This window comes from Pezoporus occidentalis, unplaced genomic scaffold (assembly GCF_034315485.1).
Source record: "Pezoporus occidentalis ecotype Australia unplaced genomic scaffold, CSIRO_AGI_Poc_V1 ctg198, whole genome shotgun sequence".
NCBI classification, from domain to species: domain Eukaryota; kingdom Metazoa; phylum Chordata; class Aves; order Psittaciformes; family Psittacidae; genus Pezoporus; species Pezoporus occidentalis.
In genome coordinates, this window is record NW_026913833.1 from 527,106 (window position 1) to 553,896 (window position 26,791).

General features: G+C 44.4%; 1 protein-coding gene across 16 annotated transcripts in view; it reads right to left on the reverse strand.

The window, feature by feature from the left end:
* DOCK7 (dedicator of cytokinesis 7) overlaps positions 1-26,791 on the reverse strand; it is a 109,578-nt gene that overhangs the window by 13,547 nt on the left and 69,240 nt on the right. For 5 of the 16 annotated variants that reach the window (XM_062617550.1, XM_062617548.1, XM_062617546.1 and 2 more), the window contains exons 22-43: positions 26,389-26,558; positions 22,411-22,503; positions 21,125-21,214; positions 20,034-20,129; positions 19,787-19,927; positions 19,528-19,641; positions 18,366-18,536; positions 17,490-17,629; positions 13,800-13,969; positions 12,925-13,079; positions 11,854-12,036; positions 11,256-11,391; positions 10,416-10,512; positions 9,959-9,976; positions 7,984-8,080; positions 7,040-7,174; positions 6,193-6,345; positions 4,846-5,004; positions 4,488-4,588; positions 2,785-2,977; positions 1,640-1,783; positions 551-682 (exon numbers count right to left, since the gene is read on the reverse strand). In XM_062617550.1, coding sequence (XP_062473534.1) covers positions 551-682; positions 1,640-1,783; positions 2,785-2,977; positions 4,488-4,588; positions 4,846-5,004; positions 6,193-6,345; positions 7,040-7,174; positions 7,984-8,080; positions 9,959-9,976; positions 10,416-10,512; positions 11,256-11,391; positions 11,854-12,036; positions 12,925-13,079; positions 13,800-13,969; positions 17,490-17,629; positions 18,366-18,536; positions 19,528-19,641; positions 19,787-19,927; positions 20,034-20,129; positions 21,125-21,214; positions 22,411-22,503; positions 26,389-26,558 — 2,888 coding nt within the window. The remainder of the gene's footprint in view (positions 1-550; positions 683-1,639; positions 1,784-2,784; positions 2,978-4,487; positions 4,589-4,845; positions 5,005-6,192; positions 6,346-7,039; positions 7,175-7,983; positions 8,081-9,958; positions 9,977-10,415; positions 10,513-11,255; positions 11,392-11,853; positions 12,037-12,924; positions 13,080-13,799; positions 13,970-17,489; positions 17,630-18,365; positions 18,537-19,527; positions 19,642-19,786; positions 19,928-20,033; positions 20,130-21,124; positions 21,215-22,410; positions 22,504-26,388; positions 26,559-26,791) is intronic. The other 11 variants (XM_062617552.1, XM_062617551.1, XM_062617549.1 and 8 more) reach the window with 7 other exon arrangements.

The window sequence follows — 26,791 nt, forward strand, 5'->3', positions numbered from 1 at the left end:
TGCACCCAACAGGCCTCTCCTAGAAGAGAACATCTGCTTCTTGAAGCTTGCCAAGTGCTCTCCTCTCCTGCCTAGCTGAGGTCTGTTGAGCTTCGTGAGGTTTGGTAACTTCTGATGTCTCTCATGAAACGCTCAGCACCTCAGCTGGTGGGTTTTGCACCATCTAAGCTTAGAAAGGTTCCTTCAATTATTTAGCCACCAAATGAACGGAACAACAAAACCCCAACATTACCTACCAGCTAAAGGCAAGATACAGTAGTTTTTCCCAGCATGCAAAACAGTTTAAAATAGCATCTGAAAGGATAAAGTGGCCAATGATTGGGATTTTTAACTCTTGGACATTTCTTGGTATACGATGTTCTCTCATGTTAAATGTCCAGAGAGAAAAAAATCCTGCTAGCAATCTTTGCATTTACTGTGGATCACCATCTGACAATTCTCATGTAATCTGATTAAAATGCTCTCCTTAATAGACAGGTTTTATTTGCACTGAGCATTTGAAGGAAGGGTCTTTACAATTCACACTGCAGCTGAAAATTCAGACCATTACCTGGTGCACAATCTTGCTGAATGCTTCTTGGAGTTTACCATGAATAGTAGAGAGCTTCTTGGCATCTCTATTAGCTTCATGAATAGGAATAAGGACTTTGTAAACCTCATTAACTGCTTCATACATGCCAGCCTACAAAAAGAAGGTCCATCAATTGCTCCATCAATTCAACAGCAAGAGTAATACATACTATCAGCATTAAAGTATAAAAGTGAAAAGGTGGCTTAGATACCACTGTGATATAATTGGCATCTTTTCTTACAATATACACGTACATGAATGGAATAAAACACTCAGTTACCCCTGAAATCAAGAGTCTACTGCGTTACACATTGCTACTACCAAATATGATTATCACTGGAATCAAACCTGGGATATTTTGGATGGATATGTGCACAAGAGCACAACAGGCTAAACAGAATCCTAATAAAATCTATGAGAATTAAATACAGAAGCTTAAGTGCACAGTACAGGCACACCTTCAACCTAAGTGATTTCTGCATCCACTTTTAGCACTTCATGTGATGGGCCTTATGGAGTTTCCATAGGATGTCTCTAGCAGAGGGGTTCCAGCCCATCGCAGGCAGAGACACTGCATCCCATGGCTCAGCCAGGCCACAGCAGGGATTCTAGGTCTGAGCCCTGGAGTTGTTGCTGCTTGTGCTTAACCCCACCAAATGACATTTCATATTGTGCTGTGGGAAATGATTCACCTGCTTTCCTTGGTTTCTGATGGATACGCTGCTACCAGCCCATTAACACTGCTCACACAGAGCTCTCAACCCACTCTTGTTGAAGAGGAGGAAAACATTACGTCCTTTCTTTACTATTGTGAGCTTCCAAATGTGCAGTGTTGATGTGAAAGACACTGGAAACACACAAAGGCCTCTTGGTCCCAGATCCCACTCTTTGCACAGTTACTCCAGAGGGCAAACTGGGCTGTCTTGAACAACTAAAACTCAAAGGCTCCATCAGACGGAAGCGCTCACAATAGTATTACACAGTCTCATAGAGAAAACATTTTACTTCATGCTGCCCAGCAGTGTAAGACTGCTGAAGAAAACACATAAAGAAATTAAAGTCTTCTACCATGGAGAAAGATGCTGCAGCCTGTTCCAGCAATCCCACCAGACCAGCTTCTGTGAAATACTTTCCAGAGCAGATACCTTCTTCATCTGGTGATACAACATCATCAGAAACAGCCGACTCTTCCAGAACATTGGAAGATATGTTCTAAGGAGACAGAGAAAATAGTTTTACTAATTTAAACAACATTCAACACTTTCAGTACTTTCAATACTTTTCAATACTTTGAAAACCAGTCTGAACATTTTTAGAGGAAGTTTTCATAGCATTTGTTTAATTTCCTTCTGAACCAGCACGGTACTTCAGCACATGCTTAAGCTAATTGGACCAGTCCACCTAAAACCACTCAAAGCTAAGTGTGTGCTTGTTTGCTCTGCTCAGTATTGACCTGCTTAAGATTACTAGTCACAAGAACCATTTTCATCAACTGCACCCACTATACACTGGCTAGATCAAAGAGGTTATTAAAAACCCATGACTTAAATGGAAAAATAAAAATAACTGCATTCACTCAGCCTATGGATGTAAAGATCTGAGGGAACCAAGACAGTCTTCATAGAATCCTAGAATGGTTTGGGTTGGAAGGGACCTTAAAGCTCATCCAGCTCCAACCCCTGCCACAGGCAGGGACACCTTCCACTAGAGCAGCTTGCTCCAAGCCCCTGTGTCCAACCTGGCCTCAAACACTGCCAGGGATGGGGCAGCCACAGCTTCTCTGGGCACCCTGTGCCAGCGCCTCAGCACCCTCACAGGGAAGAGCTTCTGCCTAAGAGCTCATCTCAGTCTCCCCTCGGGCAGGTTCAAGCCATTCCCCTTGGCCTGTCCCTACATCCCTTGTCCCAAGCCCCTCTCCCGGTTTCCTGCAGCCCCTTCAGGCACTGGAGCTGCTCTCAGGTCTCCCCTTCAGGAGCCTTCTCTTCTCCAGGCTGCCCCAGCCCAGCTCTCTCAGCCTGACTCCAGAGCAGAGCTGCTCCAGCCCTCGCAGCATCTCCATGGCCTCCTGAAGTTTTTCAGAGGCTGTTGTAATGCATTCTTCCAGAACAAATCCACTGCAGCACGAGTACATGGGCACAGGAACATGGGGCATATTGTGTGTCTCAGCTGCAGATGACAAAACCCAATTGTCCAATACGGAGGATAATTCCCACCTGAAATGTAACACACCCTACAGGGAGGTATTTTCGGTCTTCCAGCATGCTCAGGTATTCAGCCACCAAGGCTGCAGAGTGGACCAGGCACTGGGCTGATTCAGCGTGGTTGCTCCTCTCGGAGTGCTTCCCAGCCATGTTCTGCAGCCACGTGAGGCGCAGGTCAGGGGAATTCTGATAGCCCTTTGCAATCCTAATTGAAAAGAAAACCTCTGTGATTAGTATGTAGTTACTTCTGCTTAAACAACAACCACCTTCCATGGTTGGATATCTAGCAATACATGAGATAAGCAGCTATATAGATAGAAAGTTGCCCTATACAGATTCCTAAATCAGTCAGTGATGGGCAACTGCAGCCACCCTGTGATGCCAGAATGTTTTTATGGGTAACTTGCTGAAGCTCTTGACCATATTTCACTTGAATACTGATAGTAAGCCAAAGGTGTTGGACAATCAGAGCAGAATTGCCTGGTTGCTTATGACAAAACCTCTCCTGCTTTCTAAGAAGCCTTCAGGACCATTGCAACACCACGCAGTGTGGTAGTTGGGACCTTAACGTGGCTCTGGATTACCTTTTGCATATGGAGACCTTTATATGTAACACCAGTTTCCTGACTTCAGCTCGGATAGAGTGAATTTTCTTCCTAGCAGCTGTGTTTAGGCTTTAGTATGAGAACAATGCTGATAAACACAGGTTTAGTTGTTGCTCAGTAGCACTTACCCTCATCAAGGACTTTTCAGTCTCACGCTCTGCCAGTGAGGAGAGGCACAAAAAGCTGGGATGGATGACCCAAACTAGCCAAAGGGATATTCCATACCATAGAATGTCATGCCCAGTACAAAGCAACTGTTTTGGGCACCACTTGAGGGGTTTTTTGGGGTGGTGGTGTTTGTTCCTTCCTCTCAATCTCTATTTCCCGTTATTGTTATTTAGTATTATATTTTACTTTTCTTTCAATTATTAAAGTGTTCTGATCTCAAACCATAGGTTTTTACCTTTTTTTCTGATTCTCCTCCCCATCCTATTGAGGGGAGGAAGGGGGAAGTGAGCAAGCAGCTGAGTGGTACCTTCTTGCTGGCTGGGCTTAAACCACTACAACCACCGAAAAAGCCTTGTGGGCAAGCAGGTGCTGGAAGATCCTTAAGTTTTCCCTGCTGCAAGCAGGGAGAGTTGTCAGTATTGTTCCCAGACTAAAGCACAAACACAGCACTGCACCAGCTACTAGGAAGAGGAAAAATGCCTGTTACAGCTGAACCCAGGACACTCACATAAAGGATAAGGTTGTTAGGGACTGCTGGGTGATGGAAACTACTTTTATTCACGATAAGCTCCATAAATGCCAACCAAAACCTATTAACATCACAGTCAAACACAACAGACACGTACCTATTGGTCCATGAGCACTGAGACTCAGAACTGCTCCAAAATCTGAGTGCTCAAATATGCAACATCTGAATACAAAACCAAAGAGCAAGTAGCTGCGTTGTTTTCGGGTAAAATGGGAATCACAGCAAGCAGTTTAAAACAGGACTTTAGTTCAAAGTGAAAGAATTGCTAATAAACCCCAAGCAATCCAAGTTCACAGCAATACAATACCTCACACTCTAAATACAGGAGGTGCAGTAGATACTATGCTTTGTTCTAACACCATGTGGAGCACTGACATCTACTGTCCCTACAGTGCAATGGCTACAGACTCTACCTGTACATCAGGTCAATCAGCATTTCTGGATCTTCCTGGTGCTCCTTCATTTTAACTGTGTCAGAAAGGATCATATGGAGGTTGAACACTAGATCCTGGACCTGTAAAAAACATACTGCTGTAATGAACTGGCAATGGGAATCAAGCTACCCACTGCTGTGTTAAGGACCACAGTCACTCTGAACATTGGTCTGTTTGCATCTTGCTGTCAGAATTAATCACGGACCTGGGGTTTATGTACTTAGGTGATTTAAATAATCACCTTCAGGGAATGCATGTAAACTCCAGCTCTAGATGGAGGTTTAAGGACAGGCTATCAATGAACGACACATTCCTTCTCTTGTGGTATTTCTTTTACCTGATCAGGAAATGTGGTCTCCCTGAGTTCCAGATCTTCTTCAGCATATGTCAAAATAGTCTTCAGGGAACGTCGCAAAAACTCTTCATTGAAGTTCTGGGATGTCCCCACCAGGGATGAGAGAGACATGGTCACCTGCATTTTCACCCTGGCAAAGTTCTGCAACAGAGGTATTGTTATGGCATTCAAGAACCCAGAGGTACTGCAGTGGTCTGCTGCAATATCAGTGCTCTCGTTATTGTATCCTCCCCCTGACAGACACCTGATGCAAAACAGAACACTCAAGTGAGAAAGGGCTGTCTCAGAGCAGTGATTACACTAAACCTCTGCTGCCGAACTTCACAATCTCATCACAGCATTATTTAGTTCTAGCTGAAGGTTCTCCTGCAATAGTTCCAGTCTTCTCTCCTTTTGCACGCTCTCCTCTCACATACCCTGAAGAAGATGATGCTCATCTCCCTCTCGTGATACAACCTTCACTCCAAACAGTTGCTTTTGGTTTGGTCTAGCCTAAAAACAGGAGTCACTGTTAACTCACTGCTGTCAACTGACCAACAGTCCCAGGGCCCAGATACAGTGGGTCCCTCCAGTTCCACTACTCCCTGTGGGGGACTGTAACCAAAGCAGTTTAAACAAAGATGTCTGGAGGAGCACTTTGTGATACATAGCTACAATTATGCCTGCAAAATACCAATGGGAAGAGTTAAGGCTGGAAATCTTCTTCCTAATTCAAAGCACACATGGGTGAGTCAAGCTAAGATGTAATTAGAGGTAAGACCTGAATGAAAACAGAATCCCAGCACTGCTAACTCACGTCCACTGACACAGCCCTTTCAGAAAGGACACACACACCAGCTATGGCACAAGAAGGGCTATGTGACTATTTCTGCTCTCACCTAGAGGTGTGTGAAAGCAAGGCAGAGGGGAGCTTCTCCGAACAGCCCTTTGAGTGCAAACTGTCCAATGTAGAGAGCATGAAAACCTTCCAAACTGACAGGTTTGGGAACACTGGCAGTGGATGTTCCAGGCAGGGCTCCACATCTTTCTATAAACCAATATGAGAGGCAGTTTGCCTGCTAAGAGATTCCAGGCACACAGCTTAGACTTTGACACTGGTGACTGGATATTCCTCCTGCTATGCACTGACCAGCAGTGTGAGGTGCTGCAAGTCCAGGAGCAAGGCAAAGCCATGTCACTGCTGCATGCTTCTCTTCCCTCTGCATGTCATGCTTGTTTCAGTGGTAAACCCCCCAAGAGCCTTTCTCCCACAGGAATACACAGAGCTCCATCCAGCATTCCCAACCCATTTACATGTACCAACCGACCAAAGTGCAGCAGCATACTCACGTTCCCAATCTCAAAGTTTTGCCTCATAAGAAGATACAGAGAGGCACTTGCATGCGACCGTATGGTGCTGATACTGCTGCTACAGTGTCTCAGGAGCCTCAGGCACAGATCTGCACATTGCTCAGTCTCTTCTTCAAACAGCAGCTCAGGGAACTGGAAAAACAGCACAGGAGAAAACGAGTGCTTGGACAGGCAGAAATAAGCACTCAAATAGGCCAGGGCAAGCCTCAGCAACGAGCATGCACTGGCATTAGAGGAATTCCAATCCCCTTTGTTTTGGGGGAATGATGCTGATTTCACTGATCATTTCACTGTACTGTAAAATACAGTAAGGCAAAGCAGACTCACTGGCAGCACTGGAAGGCAACTCCTTTCACCTACCCCCACAACTTGCTCCTATATCTACACCTTTAGACCCATTTATATCAGTTCCCCAGGTTTAAAACTTGGTATTCCTACAGAAACTGGGAAACGGTTTAAATTACAGGCCCAGGAAAACAAATCCATTTGAAGTGATATTTTTACAGCTTAAATTCCACTTGTGCTTCGTGTTCCTGACTGGCTCAGTGCCTGTGCCCACTGACTGCTGGAGAGCAGGAACCCCCACCGCATGTGGGCTGTGTGAACTGTACCTTTGTGTGCAGTCAAACCCAAAGTGCATAAATACAGGTACTGATCATGAAAAGCAGCCAGGCTTTATCAACCCCCAGACCACACTTCCTGAGAGTCAATACTGCACAAAATAACAAACAATTAGTGAAATGACCCCAAAGCAAAGGAAGAGAAAACAGTCCCATCCTCCATCTGTGCTGTTCTGGATATAGTATAGCATCCACCAGAAATTCACCTTTGAAACCAAAGCCCTCTGTGTGGCGAAGCAGTGCTGGAGATAAAGTGCACTTTGGTTGCAGGCCATGCTGTGCAGAAGCACCTTCAGCACCCCACCGAGGATGCTCTCTTTGGATTCTGTCACAGAAACGGTCTGCAGGCAAAAGGAAATCGAGTTACATGAGCAAAAATTAACCTCTCCTGTGTGTCTGTGTGTAAGAGAAAGGAAGAGAACAACCCTGCTGAAAAGCCCTTTGGCATGGAGAAATTACCCACTTAGATGGGCCTACAAAACAGTCACATTACTGAATCAGCCCCCAGGTAATAAATACCTGACCCATGCCTGAGGAATGCGTCTACCTGATGAGGCTCTGACCTTTGGGACCTTGTTCTGTAGCTGCTCTCCAGGTGGATTATCCAGGTGCAACCCTTGGGATTCCTGGGTCTCTCTGCAGCCCAGAGGTGGATCTGATAAGTCTGCTGCTGCCTGCTTCCAGCCCGTGCCCTGGTTCCATTTGTACAGAAAGCAGGGGACAAAAGTACCACGTGTCCTTGCTCACTTGTGCACACAGACTAAGGTACCTGGAAGCTTTCCTGCACTGTGCAGAGTAAGTACAGATACAGGAGGCTGACCTGGAACCTGCTGACTTGAAGCAGATTTGGGAAGACCTACAGTTGGTGAGAATAGGGCAGGACTTGGATATTTTTGCAGTTCGTTACTGAGTTCCTGAACAACCACTTCTTATACTACAAAAAGGGAACAACTTCCAAAAAGCTGAAGGAAGCTACTGCAATGTAAAACCAGACTGTTACAGGCTGAGGATTAAGAGAGGCATTAGGGGAGCTGCCCAGTTCTGACAGCATTCAGGGAGTAAAGAGCAGCAGGAAGGTTTGATTTAACAACCTGCTGCCTGGCCAGGTGACAGTAATGCTGTTGTATCTCTTATTTCTTATCATCCTTACCTGTACAACTATCTCTAGTGTATCCAAAATAATCAGATTGGCTTCTGTTGCAAGATTCCCATCGATAAGTGCCTCGTGTTCTATCTCTGCCCTTGATCTAATTGAGAGAAGAAAGGAATAAAATTACTTTCTGTTTAAGAAGTAGATCTCCATCTTCTCCTCTCAAAAACCATCTTCTCATTAGCAGGAAACTCCCAGTTCCAACTTGGATATTTATTACTGGACAACACTACAATGCATTCATTAAGAGGACAGGAAGAAAGACTTGTTTCTTTACATATACAAACTTAGACAGGAGTTACGTTCACCATGCTAGGAGAGATCACACTATTTCCAACACTTCCTTACTCTCCCAGGGACACAACAACAGTTTAGAATCAAAGTCCAACTCAAAACTGGTTTAGTAGCATCGTTAGGCATGCAAGAGCACAACCAGGAACAGAACAAACAGCTTCATGTTATAGGCTATGGACACATGGTGGTGCTACACGAGCTGGTATATCTTGCACTGTGGAGCCCAGCAGCTAGACTGGTTGTAGCACAGAGTGCATATCGTGAGGGTGCAATCTTTGTCCATTCAAGCTATATTACATTACAGTACTTGAAAAGTATCTTCCTCTCCAAGAAAAATGACAGGGTGTTGCTGTTCAGTGCCAGGCACTCACTTTCCTGGAAAGTCTACAAAGTTCATACACCCAGTCACACCAGTAGCCCCAGGAATTCAGCTGCAACGATGTGCTGCATGTGGCAAAGATCCAGTAGTGTATCTGAAGAGACCAACTACAGCCTGCCCTACCAGAGATGTCCTTTCCAGCAGGCTCCTGCCAGGCCAAATCACAGCAGGAGTGTGACCAGCAGGAACTGATCAAATCAAGCAAAATACACCACCAAGGGGATGGCAGATGACTCAGCTCTTGGATCTGTACTGCAGCAACCCTCCCCTGCCACACTCTGCTTCCTCTGGGAGCCGGGCCAGACACTCATGATGTACTCTTCAGGCTCCAGAATATGAAGACTTGAGGCCTGACCCTATATAAAACAACACCATCTGCATAAACCAATACCACCTGCAATTAGTTGTGCACAATCCTTGGTGTGAAGTCTTCCTTGTTAGACTTCAAAGGGCCAGACTCTACCTATGCACGCAGGACAGACTTGCGGTGCCACAGGAGTGGAGTGGGATGGACCGAGGTCGCAGTGAGCAAGTACGGGTTAAAAAGCAGGTTTGTGGAGTTCTCTAAGCAGATTCTTTTGTGGAGTGAGACACCATCCTTTGAGCATCAAGGTATTCCACAGCTGTTACTATGTACTTGAGGTTCTTCTGGGAAGGAGGGGGCTCAGATCCAGATGAGCTCTTCAGGCCAAATTTTAATCTTGTGTAACTCTGCCCACAGCTCTGGAGTTGTGGAATTCATACCTACAACACTTCATTAGCAGGCTGAAACACACTGGTCATTTGGCCACCTCAATGCCTTAACAGGACTGAAGTCTTGGACAAAAAGCCACCACGTGACATAACAAGAGATTACATTCCTGGGTTGGACAAAGCATTAGAAGCTGTGAAGATGTACTCTGTCGGTGCCTTCAAGAGTCAAATTTGGCCTGATCTCCATCTGGGCTCTGAGGTCCCCATCCCCCAGTTTCTTCAGAGCTTCACTTTGTGCTGAGATTGCTTTCCTAGGATTAGGAAGAATTCTTTTGCTGGGAGGACGGAGACTGCAGGTTGCCATTTGAGGAAACAGAAAACGTGCACAGCAAAGCTCAAACACAACTCCTGAGCCCTCCAGACTGAACCACACCAAGAGAGGAAGGTTTAAGGGAAATGGGTGTAATAAGCAAAAAGAGCTCATTCCAATCAGTTGCGCACACACACACTGAAAACTTCTGCCAAGCATCACAAACAATGCTGTGATGATTGAGTCTGCAGATGTACAAAATGGCAATTTAGAAGAACTGCACACCAATGCTACAGTACCTGGCTGGTTTGTGGCTTCTAAAAGCACAGCACATGTGGAAAAACAATCAAAGTGATGGATTAGGACAGGAAAGGAAAGCGAGCTTTGAGAACTCCAGAATGCTCTTATGGAATAAAGGGAATATGACATGAGATATATATGCTCTCTGTGAAAACTGTTAATGGATCTTCCCTCTAAATTACAGCTTACTACAGGGTTTTAAGAAGGCAATGGATTGTCTCAGTCTCTTCAAATCTCATCTTAAAGTCTAAGGAAACACGGGACAGTGGAAAAGCAGAGTTAGATAGGGCAGTGCTGGACTTAAAAGCTATTTGCACACTGCCAGCCCTGTTCCAACCAAGGGCCCAAGCCTGCTCTCACAAGAGCTCAGTGAGCTGTTGCCATTGACCTCCTATAGGGAGAGCATTCCCACAGGCACTGTCACATTGTTAATGTAGAAAGATAAGGTAGAGTTACTTGTCAAGCTTTTCCGTGTTCTGACGCCAGTGAGTCATATCCTTTCTCCATCTCAAATTCTCTTGACTTCCAAAAGCGCTCCCAGAAGGACTTCTCTCTGCAGGATAGTATCAAAACAACAGTGGTCATCTAATCCTATTTGGTTTACATGGGTAGCAACTCTAGGTCTGTTCACAAGGGACAGCAAACTGTGACTTCTTTAGAGCCCAAGGCTGTGGCACTCACCCAAGATGTTTACGTGGCCCCTAATTCTGTCACTGCTGAGTGACATGAGAGGCAACTTCACTTGCAGCTATCCATATGCCAGCTTACTACAGAGCTAATGGAGAGACTGTGGAGATACATCTATCAGGATGCCTGTGGCAGAGTAGGAGACAAAACCGCTATTCTGATTCTTATCCTAACCCCTGCGCCATCCTTCCTCCCAAGCATGAGCAGCAGAGATCATCAGAAGGTATTTGTTACCCCCACTACTGGCTATTTCAAGCCTCATTAAGTTAGCAGGAATATCCAGGTATTTTCAGAGCAAGATCAGGCAGCCTGTTTTCTGTTGTGATCCTTGCACAAGACATACTAGAAGGTGGCTTTGAAAGATGCTACACTGGAATAAGCTCAGGCAAGAACACCCCATAAATGAGGTATGATCACATGTACACAAAAGCAATCCAGTCACAAATAAATTGCCTGTAGCTGGAACTTGGGGAAAGTGGAGGGATCCTGCAGCCCCAGAGAAGCATGCTCCAAACTCCAGCTTTTTCTAGGGCCTTCTTTGCCTGAATATCTTGATGGGTAGTATCCCAAACCGCAGATGGGTGCAAGGAAGAAGACTTCTTTACTTACCTAGCTGCCCTCTGCTTCTTCGGACCATTTCCTGCCTTGCCCCTATACTTCCCAAAATAGCTTCTTCAAGTTTGGCTCTCATGTCTTTTGACTTCTTGAATGTCAGACTGTTCATTCTTTCAAATACTTTCTTGCCCTGCAAGTTTCAAATGAGAGCATCAGGGAAGATTCTTTCAATCTGGGACATTTTATTAACATTAACACCTAAAGACATTCAGAAAGAAGGGAATACATGTTTAGTTGTTAGCTAGCTAATCTACCCAGATCCAGCACTGCTACAGGAAACTCTTCTTGCTGATAGCAAGCAAAATGACCAAGAGCTATGATCCCCTTTCCCTGCAGAAGTTCCCAGATGAGCGGCAAGCAGGACAAACCGCTTAAGAAGTGAAACAAGGCACAGACACTTGCACGGCTGAAAAGTAAACATGGATAAGGCTAGAGGTTGCACAGAAACGTGCTCAGCCTTGGGATTCTGAATGCAGGAAATACTTAGGAGAGAGCAGGAAATGCCTTTCTGCAGTCGTGTGAAGGATCAGAGTGCAAAGGTCCTCGGCAAGCCCCAGAGGGAACTTCAGGAGGTTACAGAGTACACCAGTACCTTGTATTCAAAGCAGGATACGCAAAGGTAAAGCAAATCCAGCAGGCGATTGAGCTGCAACACCGACAGGTCCGTGAACCACTTCTGCAAGACACTTTCATCTGCGTTCTTGAGCACCCACAGCAGACAGATCAGAAGGCTGCGGCTGGACTCTGTTGAGAAGGTGGAGTGCTGCCTGCCACTCTAAAACAGACAGGTCAAGACATGTGCCACGCTGTATTTCACATCCAAACGCTTCGATCACCACTAAAAGGTTCTACACCTGCTACCACCCCAGCCTAAACCATTACCAGATAGGAACAGAAGGTGAACAGATGTTTTTCACTGAGAAGCAGGAGAAACACATTTCTCTTTCTCAACCCAACAGCTCAGTGGAGCCCACAGATAGCCAAGCCACAAGAGTGAAGCAGCAGTTTGAACCAGTTATATGAACGTGTTTCTCTTCACGCAGCAAATACCCACTTCCCTCAAGATGCCTTTAACAGCTCCTGGCAGATTAACAATTAAGCAAAGGGGCTCCATTCATTATCCCATGTATGTATCAGGGTGTCATAAGAACCATCAAAATGGAGTTCTGATGCAGGAGTAAAGGGAAGAGGAGAGATAAATGGAAGGGCCTGTCTGCTATCAGGATCAGGAGGATTTCCTCCCTGTGCAGAAAACAGGGGAAAGGGCCCACTGATGTCTTCAGCTAGGTGGGATTTGGATGTGGTAGGAATTTCTGCTCAGGACTTAAGAGTTAATAATGACCATTTCACTTCACAGAGCTTCTACTGGATTGTTTCACGATGAGGGAATCTTTATCAGAGAAGAGAATTCTTCCAGTTTCAGAGGTTTGCTGAGTTTTATCCCTCCTTGGATTCCTTAAATCCTCCCTGAAACTGGCACAACAACGCGCAAACGTGACTTTTTCCCCTTGCCATTCATCCCCAGCCTCCTTGTGTAACACCCAGCTGCACGCTGATACAAGGCCCTACCACTCACTGATCAGCCCCACGGGACCTGCATGTGTAAATATTTGCCTGTTGACACAGACTGAGGGTCAAGGAATAGGGAGAGGTGGCTTTGTACCGATGAGGTGAGCAGGAAACTGCTGGGCCGGGTGAGCTGAGGGACCGACGTTCCTGCAATGGCCATGGCAACTGTCTGGCTTATCATGCTTCCACCTTCACTCTCATAATCATCGACAGCGACGCAGCTTGGCCTCCCTCGCTGATTGTGGCTCTCTGTCAAGAAACGTGGGCATCTGGTCAATCCCAAACTCAAGAGGACTGATACTGGAGGTCACACAAAGCAAACAACAGTTTTCAAATGCCACTTACACAACCTTAGTATCTAGAACCCTTCTCAAAATAGACCTTTTGTCCCTTTGAACACTCTCTTCTTGCATCTTTATTGTGACATTAAACTCAAAGGATGTAGGAGACAACTATAAATTCCCAACTATTCCAGGCTGGACCCCCTGCCCTGATTTGTAGTAACCCACCTCTGCTGCTCTTCAGGACACTTTGTAAAGCCCCCCTGAAATGATCTGCTGACAGAGCACATGCTAAGGAGGACGAGGAACTCTGCTTATCCTTTGGAATTGTTATGGGAATTGTACAGTATGTGGGGTGGCTTTTTAAGCTGGTGAGACATAGAGGGCGGCTGGCTACACATACAGAGTAGCCAGCCACTTTTAGACTAAAATGAATTCCTGCAAACAAGTGGGCAAATGCGGATGTTGAGCACTAACACTCATGGAAGATGCATTGTCCAAGTGCAGTTTAGGAAATAGATAGGAAACGTTTCTTAGGAAATAGATAAGAAAACACGTCAAAGTTATAATTCAGAAACAGACACAATCTCATCCAACAGCAAAGGGGTTTGTACTTCAATTTCAGAACCCGAACACTTAAATCGAGCGAGCAGATGAACCCACATTCAAATCAGAGAACATAAAATACCTGTAAAGTCATAAAGCTGAGGCACGGTCTCCATGATCACGCCGATCAGAGGTAGATACAGCATTGCCACCCGGGCCTTTACCTGGGGGTCAGCGTACCGCGGATCCGAGTCGTGACTGGACAGTAAGTTGTGTACCATATTGATGACCTTCTTATGCAATCCAAACAAACTGGTAAACGAGAGTTGGGTCACACAGATTAGTTAATACCTTCAAAGCAAACTATACTTTGTAACTAAGGGGCTTCTTTTTCTGAAGAAGAAAACCCTGGGTTTTATTTTTAACTCCAGGTAAGCTGCCAGGACACGTGGTTTTGGATCGCCTGTGTAGTTTACAAATGCTAAAAGGCCATATAAAATGTACCCAAACACCTTGCAGAATGTGAACACTCTGATATCTCCTATACAAAACCAAAGCCCCAGTTACTGCTACGCTGAATTATCGAGTCTACTAAAGACCATCAGGGAATACGGAAAACAGCGAGAGAAACTTCAGAGGAGAGTGGGTTTAGTGAAACTATTTGTTGTGGGTTTTTTGCTTCTTTTTAACACCATTTACAGACAGAAAAGCCCTTCTAAGGCAGAATATTACTTTTAGTGAATGGTCAGGAAGCTCCTATTTCAGTTCCCTGACCCCCATGCAATTACTCCATCAAAACAGTAGACTGATGATCCATCATTCTGCATAAAAAGTGACAACAGAATCAAGCAGTAGAAGGAAAACCAACAAGAAATGGCCTTCCTCACTATGAAGATGCAAACGATGGCAGGGCCCAAGCACCATCCCCTTTTGCAGGACACCCTGCGTGAGCCCATTCATGCCCTGACAACCAAAACTCCCCATAATCTCTCAAGAACTCACTCTGCTCATTTCAATTCCCTCAGCCAACACTGAGGCAAAACTCCCTCAGAGCAAACAGCAGGTATCTGGGCAGCTATTTGCTTCTGGAGGCAAACCAGGCCAAGAAGACAACTTTACCCCATGCATGAAGCAGCCAAGGAAGCTCATACGTTATGCATTAGCAAAACATAAGCTTCAGTGTTCAGACCTGAGGTATTAAAACAAGTGCTGAATTTCAGGCAGTATGCAGTTTACGTGGAAAGTAGAGTTGAGTTCTGGTTAAAAAATGAGGAGAGGCTTTGACTGGATTGTTGAAGGTTTAAAATGATTTAAAAGGTAGCAGTATGGGTTAGGAGGACATTAGCTACTTGCAGCTACATGTCTTTCCTGGGTATTTTAATCAAGCCATAATGAGATCCTACAATTGCTTGTGTGTGTAATTAGTGAGACCCTTAACAATGAAGAAGGAAATGCTTATTTAAGTGACTAGTTCCTTCAGATTAAGGACAAAGAAAAGTCTTTGCATTAGTTTGGAGGAGTGGCACCTACTCTGTGTTTCTAACAGTTCAAGGGAAATGATCCTGCAGGCCACAGAACTGCATGTAGGGAAAGCACATCCAAACAAAGCAGTGTAATTCAAACCTAGGGCTACAGGGTTTTCCTTTTCACTTTTCCAGAACAAAGTAGGTACTGTGGTGGATCGATCCATAGCGAAGAGGAGGAAATATGGCCCACTGACCTTTCTGGCTGATAATGCAATGAATTGATCTTGGTGCCCTCCAACCATCCCCTCTGTAATCCCAGCCCTGGCCTGGATTTGTGTCAACAGCACACACTTTTGGGAAACTGACTTTTGTCACTGAATACTGAGAGCCAAATACTGATCTTCCCACTTCTGTCCAGTAACATTGGTCAATATGAGCAACCCAGGCACTATGACATGAGCAATACGAGTTAATAACCTGGTCACACAGCATTGTTTGCAGAGACAACCTGCTGAGGGTCTACCTGCTTGGACTCACCCTCTGGAATGGTCACATTCAGCTGGCTTCCTTCATCTGCATGTTGTATTGGCTTTTAGACTGTGAGTGCTCTGGAGGAGGACCATAGCATACTGTGATACTGTACTGGGCCTAGCACAGAGGGATCCATCTAACACACCACCTGGGCACTGCAGGCATTTCTGTCCAACTCAGTCCAAGGAGTTCTTATAAGATGGGTGACCTAGAATCTAACATCATTTACTAACAGGGCAAAAAGAGCAAGGACGGAACACATTTAAGGCTTAAGGTAAAGCTCTAACACAATAAGCAACCAGCTGGACATCCCTCTCCTGTCCTGCTGTAGCATAATGCAACGGGGAATGATGCTGAACTTCTTCCAATGACGGCCAAAACATTTTAATGGGAGGCACGTCTGAACCCTCTAATAATAACCTGCTGATGATATTTTATGATTGTTAAAAGTCTTCATATACAAAGGAAAAGCAGACCTGAACAGACTGGCTTACTTTATACAGCGGATCTACACGGGCAAATGCAGAAGGATGAAGCCTGAGAACAGCTAACTAACTGCAAACTACAAGTCACTGCGGAAAACATTAAAACCCAAATGAAATACTGATATAAACCTCCACTACAATTAAGGAGCTTTGATCAAAATGTATCTCCAGAGCTGAACTGCCATAAAGGGTTTTTTCTGTCTCGATAAGGTTTGAGAGAGGACCTGTCTCCCCAGTGGACACCGGCAAGATCACACTGGTAACTCCTTTGTGCAGCTGGGCAGGGATTACTGACCTGGCCCAAGCTTAAGCACTGGGAATAGCAAGGTGAGAGAGCTCAAGAGGCAGACAGAACAGAAGGTTTGTGAAGAACAAAGGCGGATATAGTCAGAGACAGGACCTGATTTCTATCCAGCAAGCAGGATGCTCCTATGCTACAAAAAGCATTTCTGCAGACAGCGTATATGGGTAAAGATTTGCTGCCTTTTCCATTTCAGGGCAAACAAATGGGACTGCGGTGTGCTATGTACATATAAAGAAAATATTCTAATTTATGGCATCACTTTCTTCTCCAAGAGGAAACAGAACGAATGTTTAACTCCTGAGACCTCTTGGTAAAGGGGCAGAATTAACCATGAATCATTAGCCTTTGTCGACTCTGCTCGTGTTTCTGAGTCCACCTTGAGAAAAATGCCTCTGAGAGAACTTAGGCCTGTGGAAGCAATCAATAATTTCCATTGGAACCCATTTTAAAGAGGCAAGGCAGAATACAGCCCTAAATAACACAAGTAACAGCCTCGATGGCAGGACTACAGGCTACACTCTTACTTCAGAAAATTATTTGCTGTGCAAGCCAGGCAAGTCACTGACAAACTCCGCATGCTTGACTCTATTTGTCTATTTATGTAATCTACAGGGGCCTCATCAATGCATAATTTATGTTTAAAAAGAGCTGGGAAGACCACAGGCAAAATATATTGCAACATTTAAAAGCACCAGCAACAGAGGCTTCCTAAATGTTGACAACTATTTTCTTGCTATAATTGAGAAAAGCTATTTTCCTCTTATGAGCTCCAGCAGTGCCCATGTGGCAGCTGGGGGCTCCAGTAGGAACCTCTTTCCCTTCTTCTCAGCTGGAAAAATGTGACTGAAATCATGTTTACAGAGGCAGGAATAAGGAAGCAACGAACAGGAGGAACAGGGAGAAAGAGGACTCTTCAGGAGCTGGTTTCTTATGCCCTCAGCTCACGAATTTAACTCAGTTCTGGCCATGCCAGAACTTGCTTCTCATCCACCATTTGCTTGGAATGACAGAAAACTGTTGGGAAAAGATAAACTGTAAAGATTTACCCTTCTGCATCAGGATCTAAAATGACAGCAAGTTCTGTTAACACAAGCCCAGCCAAGTAATGCTGCTGGCGGAAAGGCACAGACAGTTCAAACATATTGGCAATCTTCTGGTCTTGGACGTTTGTGGAGAACCCAGAGCTCTGTGAAAAGAAATCAAGTTTCAGAGGTTGCACAACGAGGCCCCTCAGAACACGCAGTCAAAGCTTATGAAATACATTAGAAGCAGTATGCAGAATGAAAGACAACCTCACATAGACTCCCTTTTTTGTTTGGATCCAGGCACATCTACTTACACTACATCTGAGCTCACTAACTCTTCTATTAATTCTGTTTGTCGTTATTGCCTTGCCACCCATGGAGCTGGCCTTAGGGGAGTTAAGCCAAATAACCTTTAAAAGTGGATTAAACTTTTAACTTAGGAGGGATGCTCTTATTCAGGCTAAAGAAGGTTTAATTTGATTTCATTTACGTGATTTTGCAACTAATTGATCCACTCGAGTAACACACTTGCTAATTCAAATGACTTCTCCTCAGCAGGCTACAACTAAGTTTCAGTATGCTAGAAAGACCCTTGTGTTGTAAGAAAAGGGTAACAATGGACAAAGCATCTTCTTTAATGGCTCATTTATGCTCATGTGCTTGTCCATGAGCACAGTCCCTAAGAACAGTGTGATACAGGGACAGTGACATGGGCATTCTTTTTACAGTAATAAAAGGAGTCAAAACCTGTGTGTCAGGAAGAAGTAATTTCTAAATAAACATTTAAAGAAAAATATTAGCAAGCAGAGACTGAAAATAGAGGTGATACAACAACGATTTAAGTGCCAGAGCAAAGCTCAGCTTGCATTTCCACAAAGGATCCTCAATGTAGCGTACCTGAGAGGTTGCTGAAGACACAGATGGTGATGGAGATGCAGGTGGTGTGAGCAAGCTGCAGGGTAAATTCAAGGTGACGTAGTGTTCATGGCTGCAAATGATGCGAAGGAAGTCCAGCCTCAAAGATGCCAGGTTACTTGGATTTGTTAAGGAATACAGCTTTGAAGACACCTGCAAATTTAGCCCATACAATTGCAGTTAGCTCCAAACGCAGCAAGAGCCCCCCCGTCCCACCACTGCTCCCCAAAGGCAGAACTGAAGAGCTTGATACCATTAAATGGTCACATCCACATCACTTCTTTGTGCTACAGATTAAACCTCTGTGTGCAGGAGACATCAACATCCCAGTCAATGCCAGACATATATCAATACAAGATGGATATAACAGCTGTACTTCTATAAGCAAATGAAGAACTAGGTACTTCACATATGATATCCACATCCTATTGACTTCAGTAGGGAGCTGTGAGAAGCAGGACCACACTGTGATGCATTAACAGGTCAAAGATGCAGGTTGGCTAATATACAGTAAGCAATAAAGCTCAAATATACGCTGTTGCTGTTCTTGCCCCTTATATAGTGTTATAGACTCTAAGCCTAAGCTCCTGATACCTGGTCATCTCCTTTGTACACAGTGTCAGCACAGATGTTTGCAGTCAAATGAAACTTTGTGGTTCAGGGCGATTTCCCTGCCACAACACTGCAAGTTTCCTAACAAGTAACATAGGAACCCTCCTTCTCGCTGTGGGAGGGGGGGAGACCTTGCATCTTCAGAAGGATGGAAGGGGAGCTTGGTGCTCAGTATCGTCACACAGGGTCAATGTGTCCTTGGAAGACTCACTGACAAACCAGGACAGTCTGAGCTCTCTCACAAAACCTCCTGCTTCATTTGATGCAATTACTCTGAACACGGTGAGCAGAGGGAATAACTCTTCCTTCCTGCTGCACGTCCATTCGCGCAAGGGAGTTACTCCTAATTCACTTTTAAGAGAGTAATCAGAAAGGCTTAAACTCTAAATCACCACTGAGAATGCCTTGCTAGCTCTAAAAAGACCTCAACAGCAGAATTCTGGGTCCATACTTCACTGTCTGTCCAAAGAAAGGTAGAATAATACGCTAGGCTACGGTTCACAGTGAAGTCGTAATATTTATCTGCATTCACCTGTTTGTAGCAGGTCTTAATAAGAGCGAAAACAAATCCTCTGTCCATGATAGACAACAGGTCATTGAGGAAAAATGCCAGACTGGTGTTGAGCCTTTCGACCATTTCTGTATCCTAGAGAGAAGGAAGAGGAAAATGGGACAGAAAATGAAGACGAGCACGCTGTGTATTTTCAATGGTGTAGGCACCAGCGAACACACGGGAGGTGTGGAGCCTCAGCTCTGATCGAGCTCAGTTCAGTTTAATTCTTTGCCATTACCTTCTGAAACCGAGAGACTATATCACCGGCAATTGTGCTGACCAAAGCAGTTACATCATCCATGAAACGCTCAGGAAAACGATTCTTTCTTGGCGCATCCAGTTTGTCAGCAAAATACAAATGATGCACCATGCTCTTCACCTATAGAGACATAAATTACAGCCAAGTCACTCGCAGTTGTTGCTGTCTGTGGTTTAAACTAGGAACTGTGAGACAACGATAAGCAAGGTGTTTCCAGGTTGCTCACCATCAGCTCGAAGAAGAACCAGGCTTGCTGCAGGGCTGCCTCCCGCACACTCCCACTGCACACAACCCATTGTAAGGCCAGCTCCTCGTGAAAAAGCTACAGAGATTCAAATCCAGAGTCAGCCTGAGCCTCGACACCAGCTCACAAAACAATCCGCATGAGAAATGGGAGCACGATCCATGGCAAGGATGGCAAACAATGAGGTTAAGCAAAATAACTGGGAACGTGACAGCAGTGGTGGCATCCCTTAAAGAAATCCCCAACTAACAATGAAGGATGATGTGATGATATGGGATGAGAGAAACGTTTCACAGCATCTTGCTCCGAAATTGAATTTTGAGTGTCAAAAGAATCTTCCACCACCCCCCCAAAAAAAAACCAAAAAGTTTGGTGCTCGAATTAGTTTAGTTGAAAATTCTACCTTTCTGCCTGGTCTGATTTTTGCAGGAAAAAGGAGTAAAAAGCGGACATATAAAGCAATTTGTATAAAGATGTATATTTACTGTGAGAAAGGACTTAAAACAGCAAGAAAGAAACGTGGGGCAAAGAAACAGCTTTTGGATTCCTTTTCTTAGGAAGAGCAACCCGCAGGCCGGATGTTTGATTACATTTTCATTACCCAAGTCAGGCAATTTGCCTTTCTGACATTGTTTAGTAGGATCTCATCTCCTGCAAGGGAGTGCGCTTTGGAAGGAACTCCCATTCACTCACTGGATTAACACCTGCGTACCCGAGTTCAGCACACGTCCGTAACGCTAGCCATCCCATTATGATTTTGCACACAAGAATGTGTCATTTACATGTCTAGACAGTGCTATTCATATCTTTTGAAAGCCAGCAATAAACCGGCTCCAAACACTATGGCCATTAAATCAGACAAGCTACTCCTGATCATTTTATTCTTCCCACTTCGGCTCTGTCACAATACTTCATATTCACTACAGCCTGGATATTCGGAGGTGCTAAGCAACAGCCGTTCCTAATGACCTCGGAAAAAAACAGGCTATAAATGAAAGAGTAGATTGCATCATGTTTTCAGAATGGCTTGACCTCCCTGCCCCACAAGATCAATGGTCTTCACTGAAATCTACCTTTTTAGTTGGTAACCGTCCTGTTAATGTTTGTAAGAAACTTGACGTCTCAGTGTGCGAAGACATACGATTACAACTTCGATCCGTAGCCTACGGAGTGGAGATGAATGAATGATGACAGGACATTAAAGTTTGCTGTGGATGGGTTTTGCAGCTCAAGGACAATGTACGTTTACAAAAATACTGTTCCAACTGTAGGCTTTTACTGCCTTTACATCTTTTTATGCATTCTCAAACACTTATTAATGTACAGATTTGGTTTGAACAAAACCGCAGTACTTTCCACTGTTTCAAGACATACAGGCTATTTAAGTAACTGCATGTTCTTATGCACAAAGACACTTAATGCTGCAAAGCATGAAACTTTTTCATCATTGCATTTTATCAGCATGCATACGTCAAGGAGGTAAAACTTGTAATTTCAGTCCATACCTCTCAAGCTACCAGAGACCAAGCACATGGGGATGTACCCCATGGCACATGGAATAAGGAAATCACCGAGGTTCTCTTTCTGATAGAAATAATTTGCCACGGGTGCATGCAGACTCAGACTAAGTATTTCTGGGACTCTGATGCACTTGAAAGGAGGTACAGTTGAGAGGTACGTTCAAGGCAACCATGCAGTGGAAAGCAGCAGGCAAATGGGGGCTAAATAACTCCTTCTGACTGAAGCTGCTATAAAGTTTTCATACTTTGCAACACAGAACAGATACAATCGGCCCTAGCACGTCACTGGCTGCATCATTCAGATTTATGTGTTTGAAGAGAGAATTTTACATGTGGCAATCAGTTTTGGCTTAACAATATTCCACTCAAACAGTCATGAAGGATCACTTGACGATGGAGACTAAATGCTCGATGAGAATGGCAAAATGGTTCGCAACATCAAAAGAAATGGCAAACATGGACAAAACTATGAAGCTGTGATTAATGTTCCCACTTAGAAATGTGCTCCACCTGAAGCTGAAACTAGTGTTAGAGAGAGAAAAGAAAAGAAAAGCAGTCACAGCATTTACATTTCACAGACCAGCAACCACTGAAATGAAAGAAGGGGACATGTCCACGCATTTGGAGGGTTTTCATGCAGTGTGGGGAGGTGGTGGGGGAGAAGATGCTAAATTAGAAAAGAAAACTCACAAAGTTTCCAAGGAATAAAGAAATAATTCAGAACAAAACAACAAAAAGGCACCAAACCACCAAAATGGGAGTAAACACCGAAAGGAGGATATTCTACAGGGAAACATCAGGGAGAACAAAGCCAGAAAAACCTCTACCGAAGACACCACCTGTGTTGACTCTGCACTTGGGCTGGGGTTGGATCCCCATGGGGCTGCTTTTGGACCACCAGTGTTTACCCAGGAATTGGAGCGGTCTAAACCCTGGGCATGTAATAGAAAGCAGTTGGGAAAGGAAAGAAATATTACATGTTGCATGCCATACAGTAGTCAAAGCTTAGTCCTTAAAAGCAATCAAACCGGGTGCACTGCAAACACATCATCAGTTAGCACTGTTAAAGCAGCCTGAATTCTCAGGTGTCAGTGGAGACGTCTTAGTCCAGAGGATTATTTTATATCTCATCACACACATATACACTGTTGACAGCTCTGGTCCAACCTACCCTCTCTGTAATGCCTGACATATCTTCCTCATGAAACCCTACTCTTATCAGATTAAACCCATTCACTGCAGGAGATGGAGCCAGCCTGGACGTACAGGCTGGCTGAGGAAAACTGGTGCACAGATGTGAATACCACAAAGGATGCTCTCCGAGGTTTCCAGCACTTTTAGGGTGACTGCTTGCTACAGTTTAGAAGCTCTACAACTCTTATGGAAATGCTGAGAAACTTTGAAGAGAATGAGTGGCAACTCTCACAGGGATTCCTGCTCATGGAATAAAAACCCAGCATTGCTGGTAGAATAACCCTGTGAACAACACTGCACATGGACACTGGGTATTTTCTCTGGGCAGTGTGGCCAATACACGAAAGAGAACATACCTTTTCTGGAACCAACCTGTTTTGCCAAGCAAATTACCTGACAAATCATCCTCCTTTTTAAAAGCTCAATCTAGTTTGTATTCCAAGTTCTACTCCTGCAATGGATCGTATGGGCAAAATTACTGTGGATCCCTCCTCTCTTTGTGCTTCCCTTTTCTCTCAACACACTCAAGAAGAAGAAAAGTTCAAATTTAAAGGTAAATTGTTTAAGCCAGGTTGGACACAGGGGCTTGGAGCAACCTGCTCTAGTGGAAGGTGTCCCTGCTCATGTTAGGGGGTTGTAACTGGATGAGCTTTAAGGTCCCTTCCAACCCAAACCAGTCTGAGATTCTATCACATGTCACGCAGGCTGCTCCAAAGTCAGGACCATTCAGCAGGATGCAGTGGACTTTCCTGGTTCCAGGAACCAGCTCTGAGGGAGGCAGTTTTGCAATGCCACAACTGAGTATCAATTCCTTATAAATTCCACAGCTTTGTTTCAACTCTCACATGAGTGAGAGCTTTCATCGTAGTTCCTGTGCCCACTTAGGGCTTTTTCCCAATGCCTGAAGCAAAGATGCAGCCCATTTTATCACAGTGCTTATCATCTGCTGCAAAGTCCACCAAGCCTAACAATCTATTTCTCGCTGCAAAGAAAAATCCATCTCAAGGTTGAGCCCAGTGTGAGGGCTGTAACCTGGGATGCAAACCATTAATCCCCTGAGCTATCCCCTATGCATAGAGTACAGCGATGCTGTAATTTTGCTTAAGATGTCCAATAAAAAAAATACTGAACACATATAAGGAGAGTGCTTTAATCTCAATTACTTTTTGGAAGGAATAAATCAAAGCTTTCTGCCCTGCTCAGACCCATAAACATGTTTTATTTTGCTCACAGTGAATTAAAGTCGAAAGGACTTTGCAGAATGCTGAACTAAGCTCATGTTTTGTAATATCAAGTCTGACTCTGAAAACGCCTTTCTCACACTCACATTTCTGCTCACAGGGTTTCTAATCACATCACTTAGGTTCTGAGGATAAAGGTACACATAGACTGTGTTTGCAGAAGCACAAGTCATGTTGTAAACATCGGAAAAGATTCTTTCCTCTTTGGCAAATAAAAGAGCACAAGAGCTTCTTATTGCTTGGCAGAGTCACTCAACAGTTCACAAAAGTGCTATTAAATTCTCTTCTACCTCTGGGGTTCAACCTGCAGCTGGATCTGTGCAGGAACACAGCAGACATCTGTGACAATCCACTGCTGCAGCAATGAAACTCCACTATCTTTTCCTGTCTTTCCAGGACATCTCCAGCACTGCAGGAACACTCAAAGCATAAAATCTCACCATAGGTCTTTTTAGACACTTAAATTCGTGTTAGTAGGGAATAAAATCTATGTGGCTTCAATTCACAAATGAAGGCAAAATAAGTAACAGAAATCTTCCCTATCCTGTACAGGGGATCACTATTTCACTTTTCAAAATCAAGTAAGAAGCTGATAAAAGGGAGACTCAAAGCACAGATACCAACCCTATAAATACCTTACATTACAACAGAACTGGATTCTGAAACCTTCCATCAAACAACAAAAGAGTCTTTGGGGTTTTCTCAAGTAGAAAGCCTTCCCTGATAGATTCTCTTTTGAAGTGCAGGCTCCCAATTCTTACGGAATTCTTATGGCATATGTGCTTCAGCCACTACTTGGAAAAACAGAATAGGAATTTTTACATCTTTTTACTCATATTAACATATCAAGAAGTGTCTTTTCTATTACCCAGCTGAAATAATTCTATTCAACCATAAGTGTGTAGAGTCAGACTGAGTTTAATTTCTGGTGCTCAGGCTACCATAAAGGAAACTTTTCCCTCAACAATTACGCAAAGAAGAGGTTTTAGTTTAAAGCCTGGAGTACATCCCTAGAAGAAAATCTCTCTTCATTTTGTACTGTGACATTATTCACTGAGCCAGCACATATTAAACTTCTGATAGCCTGTGTAAATGCCATACGCACATTAGTGCTTATGGCATTTCACAAAAGGTCAGGCTTGTTTAATTAGCAAGATACTGAAGTGGTCTTTAAAACATTTTAAGACTTTTAAGTCCAGACTTTGATGTAAAAGTAATGATTTGCCTACCCAAACTGCTTCAGCCTCTTATCTGGTCAGCAAATTATGTTGTTACTCATTTTAAATAGGTAGCTTCTTTCTGAAACTATGCTTTTCTTGCTCTTCTAAAGCCCAGGACCAACCAGCATCAGGCTGGCTGGTCAGGATGATGGTTTTATTAACAAACTTGCACACTGATCTTCCAAAGGATGGAATGGAACGGCTCTTTGAAAGGGCTCAGCAACTCATCTGTGCTGGAAGGTGGGAACGCATCTCCTCTTAGAGTAAGTTATTACAGTTGGGAGATTAAAAAATAGAACCCCGAACAAGCTAAGGCTTGTTTGTGAAGGAATTACAAACAGCAGATTCTCCCTAGCTCATCCTACCTAATTTAGGTACAAAACTGAAGTGCTCAAATTGGGACTGTGGCAGTCCTATGTACTTGGAAGTCACCAGAGAGGGACAAACCCTCTGCAGGAGGTGCCCTTAAGAGTTGAAGTAAAAGCATTCAGGTGCTCTGCACTAATGCGCCTACACTGGAAAACCACTTTTAGGTGTGAGGAGTCAGTGTGGGTGCAGACTTAGCACACCATAAATTCACACTGCAGCTCAGCTGGCTGGACTGTGGCTCACTCACTAAAATCCTCCCTGGCCCATTCAGGGACTAGGGATACTCCTGCTGTGTGCAAGACACCTGCTCTGGACAAGAGTAGTAGAGAAAGCATCTGAGCAGCCAGATCTGAATGCAGAGGAGAAGAAAGGGTTTTGGTTTGGGAGGTAATAGTGGGATCACAGGGTGGCAGGGTAGAGGGTGCGAGGTTTGGGGAGAATAACAGAGCTGGTCAGAGGATATGGCTGCTGGCCATGTGAGAAGTGAGGCAGTAAAACCATTCTTGTCCTGCTAGTCTTGGGGACACAAGTCCAGAAGGACTTTTGTCCCTAGCTACCACACTTGTGGAAGTAACACTGCCAGAATGGTCTCCAACAAGTTAGGGAGATCAGCAACTACTTTCAAGGAGCAAGAGTTTCAGTAGTGTTATCAGCAACTGCCAGAAGTCTGAGAAGGGGCCATTAGTAGGACATCTTTTCATAGGAAAATGTCACAAACACTTCCCTTCTATTCTTTAAAGAGTAAATAAAAGATGCTGAGGTTCCTGTAAGACCCTCAGCACTGCACTCCTACCTTACTGCCAATGATGGAGCGAACTTCATCATCCGGCGAGGTGGGGGTCCCAGATATATCTGGGTTGCTGTTGCTGAGGCTCCGTGAGCGGTTGAGGTTAAGGCTTGCTGGTCGGACAGCAGATCGAGCCATGGTGGCATAATGCACTGATCCCCCCAGGCCACCAGGACCTACGGTGGTGTACAGAAGAACATCCTGGTTAGACCATCAATCAGCCTTGATCCCATGCTACTTTATGCCTGACTGATGCAGCACACCCTTTGGATAACCAGCAGATGTAGCCCATAAGGAAATCTTCCCTATGCCTTCCCCTGCCTGTTTCTCCAAGGCAAGTAGCAGGGAGAAAGGGATGGGATTAAACTATTTTATCCACTGATGTCTGGGAAGCACGAAGCTCCCGGTG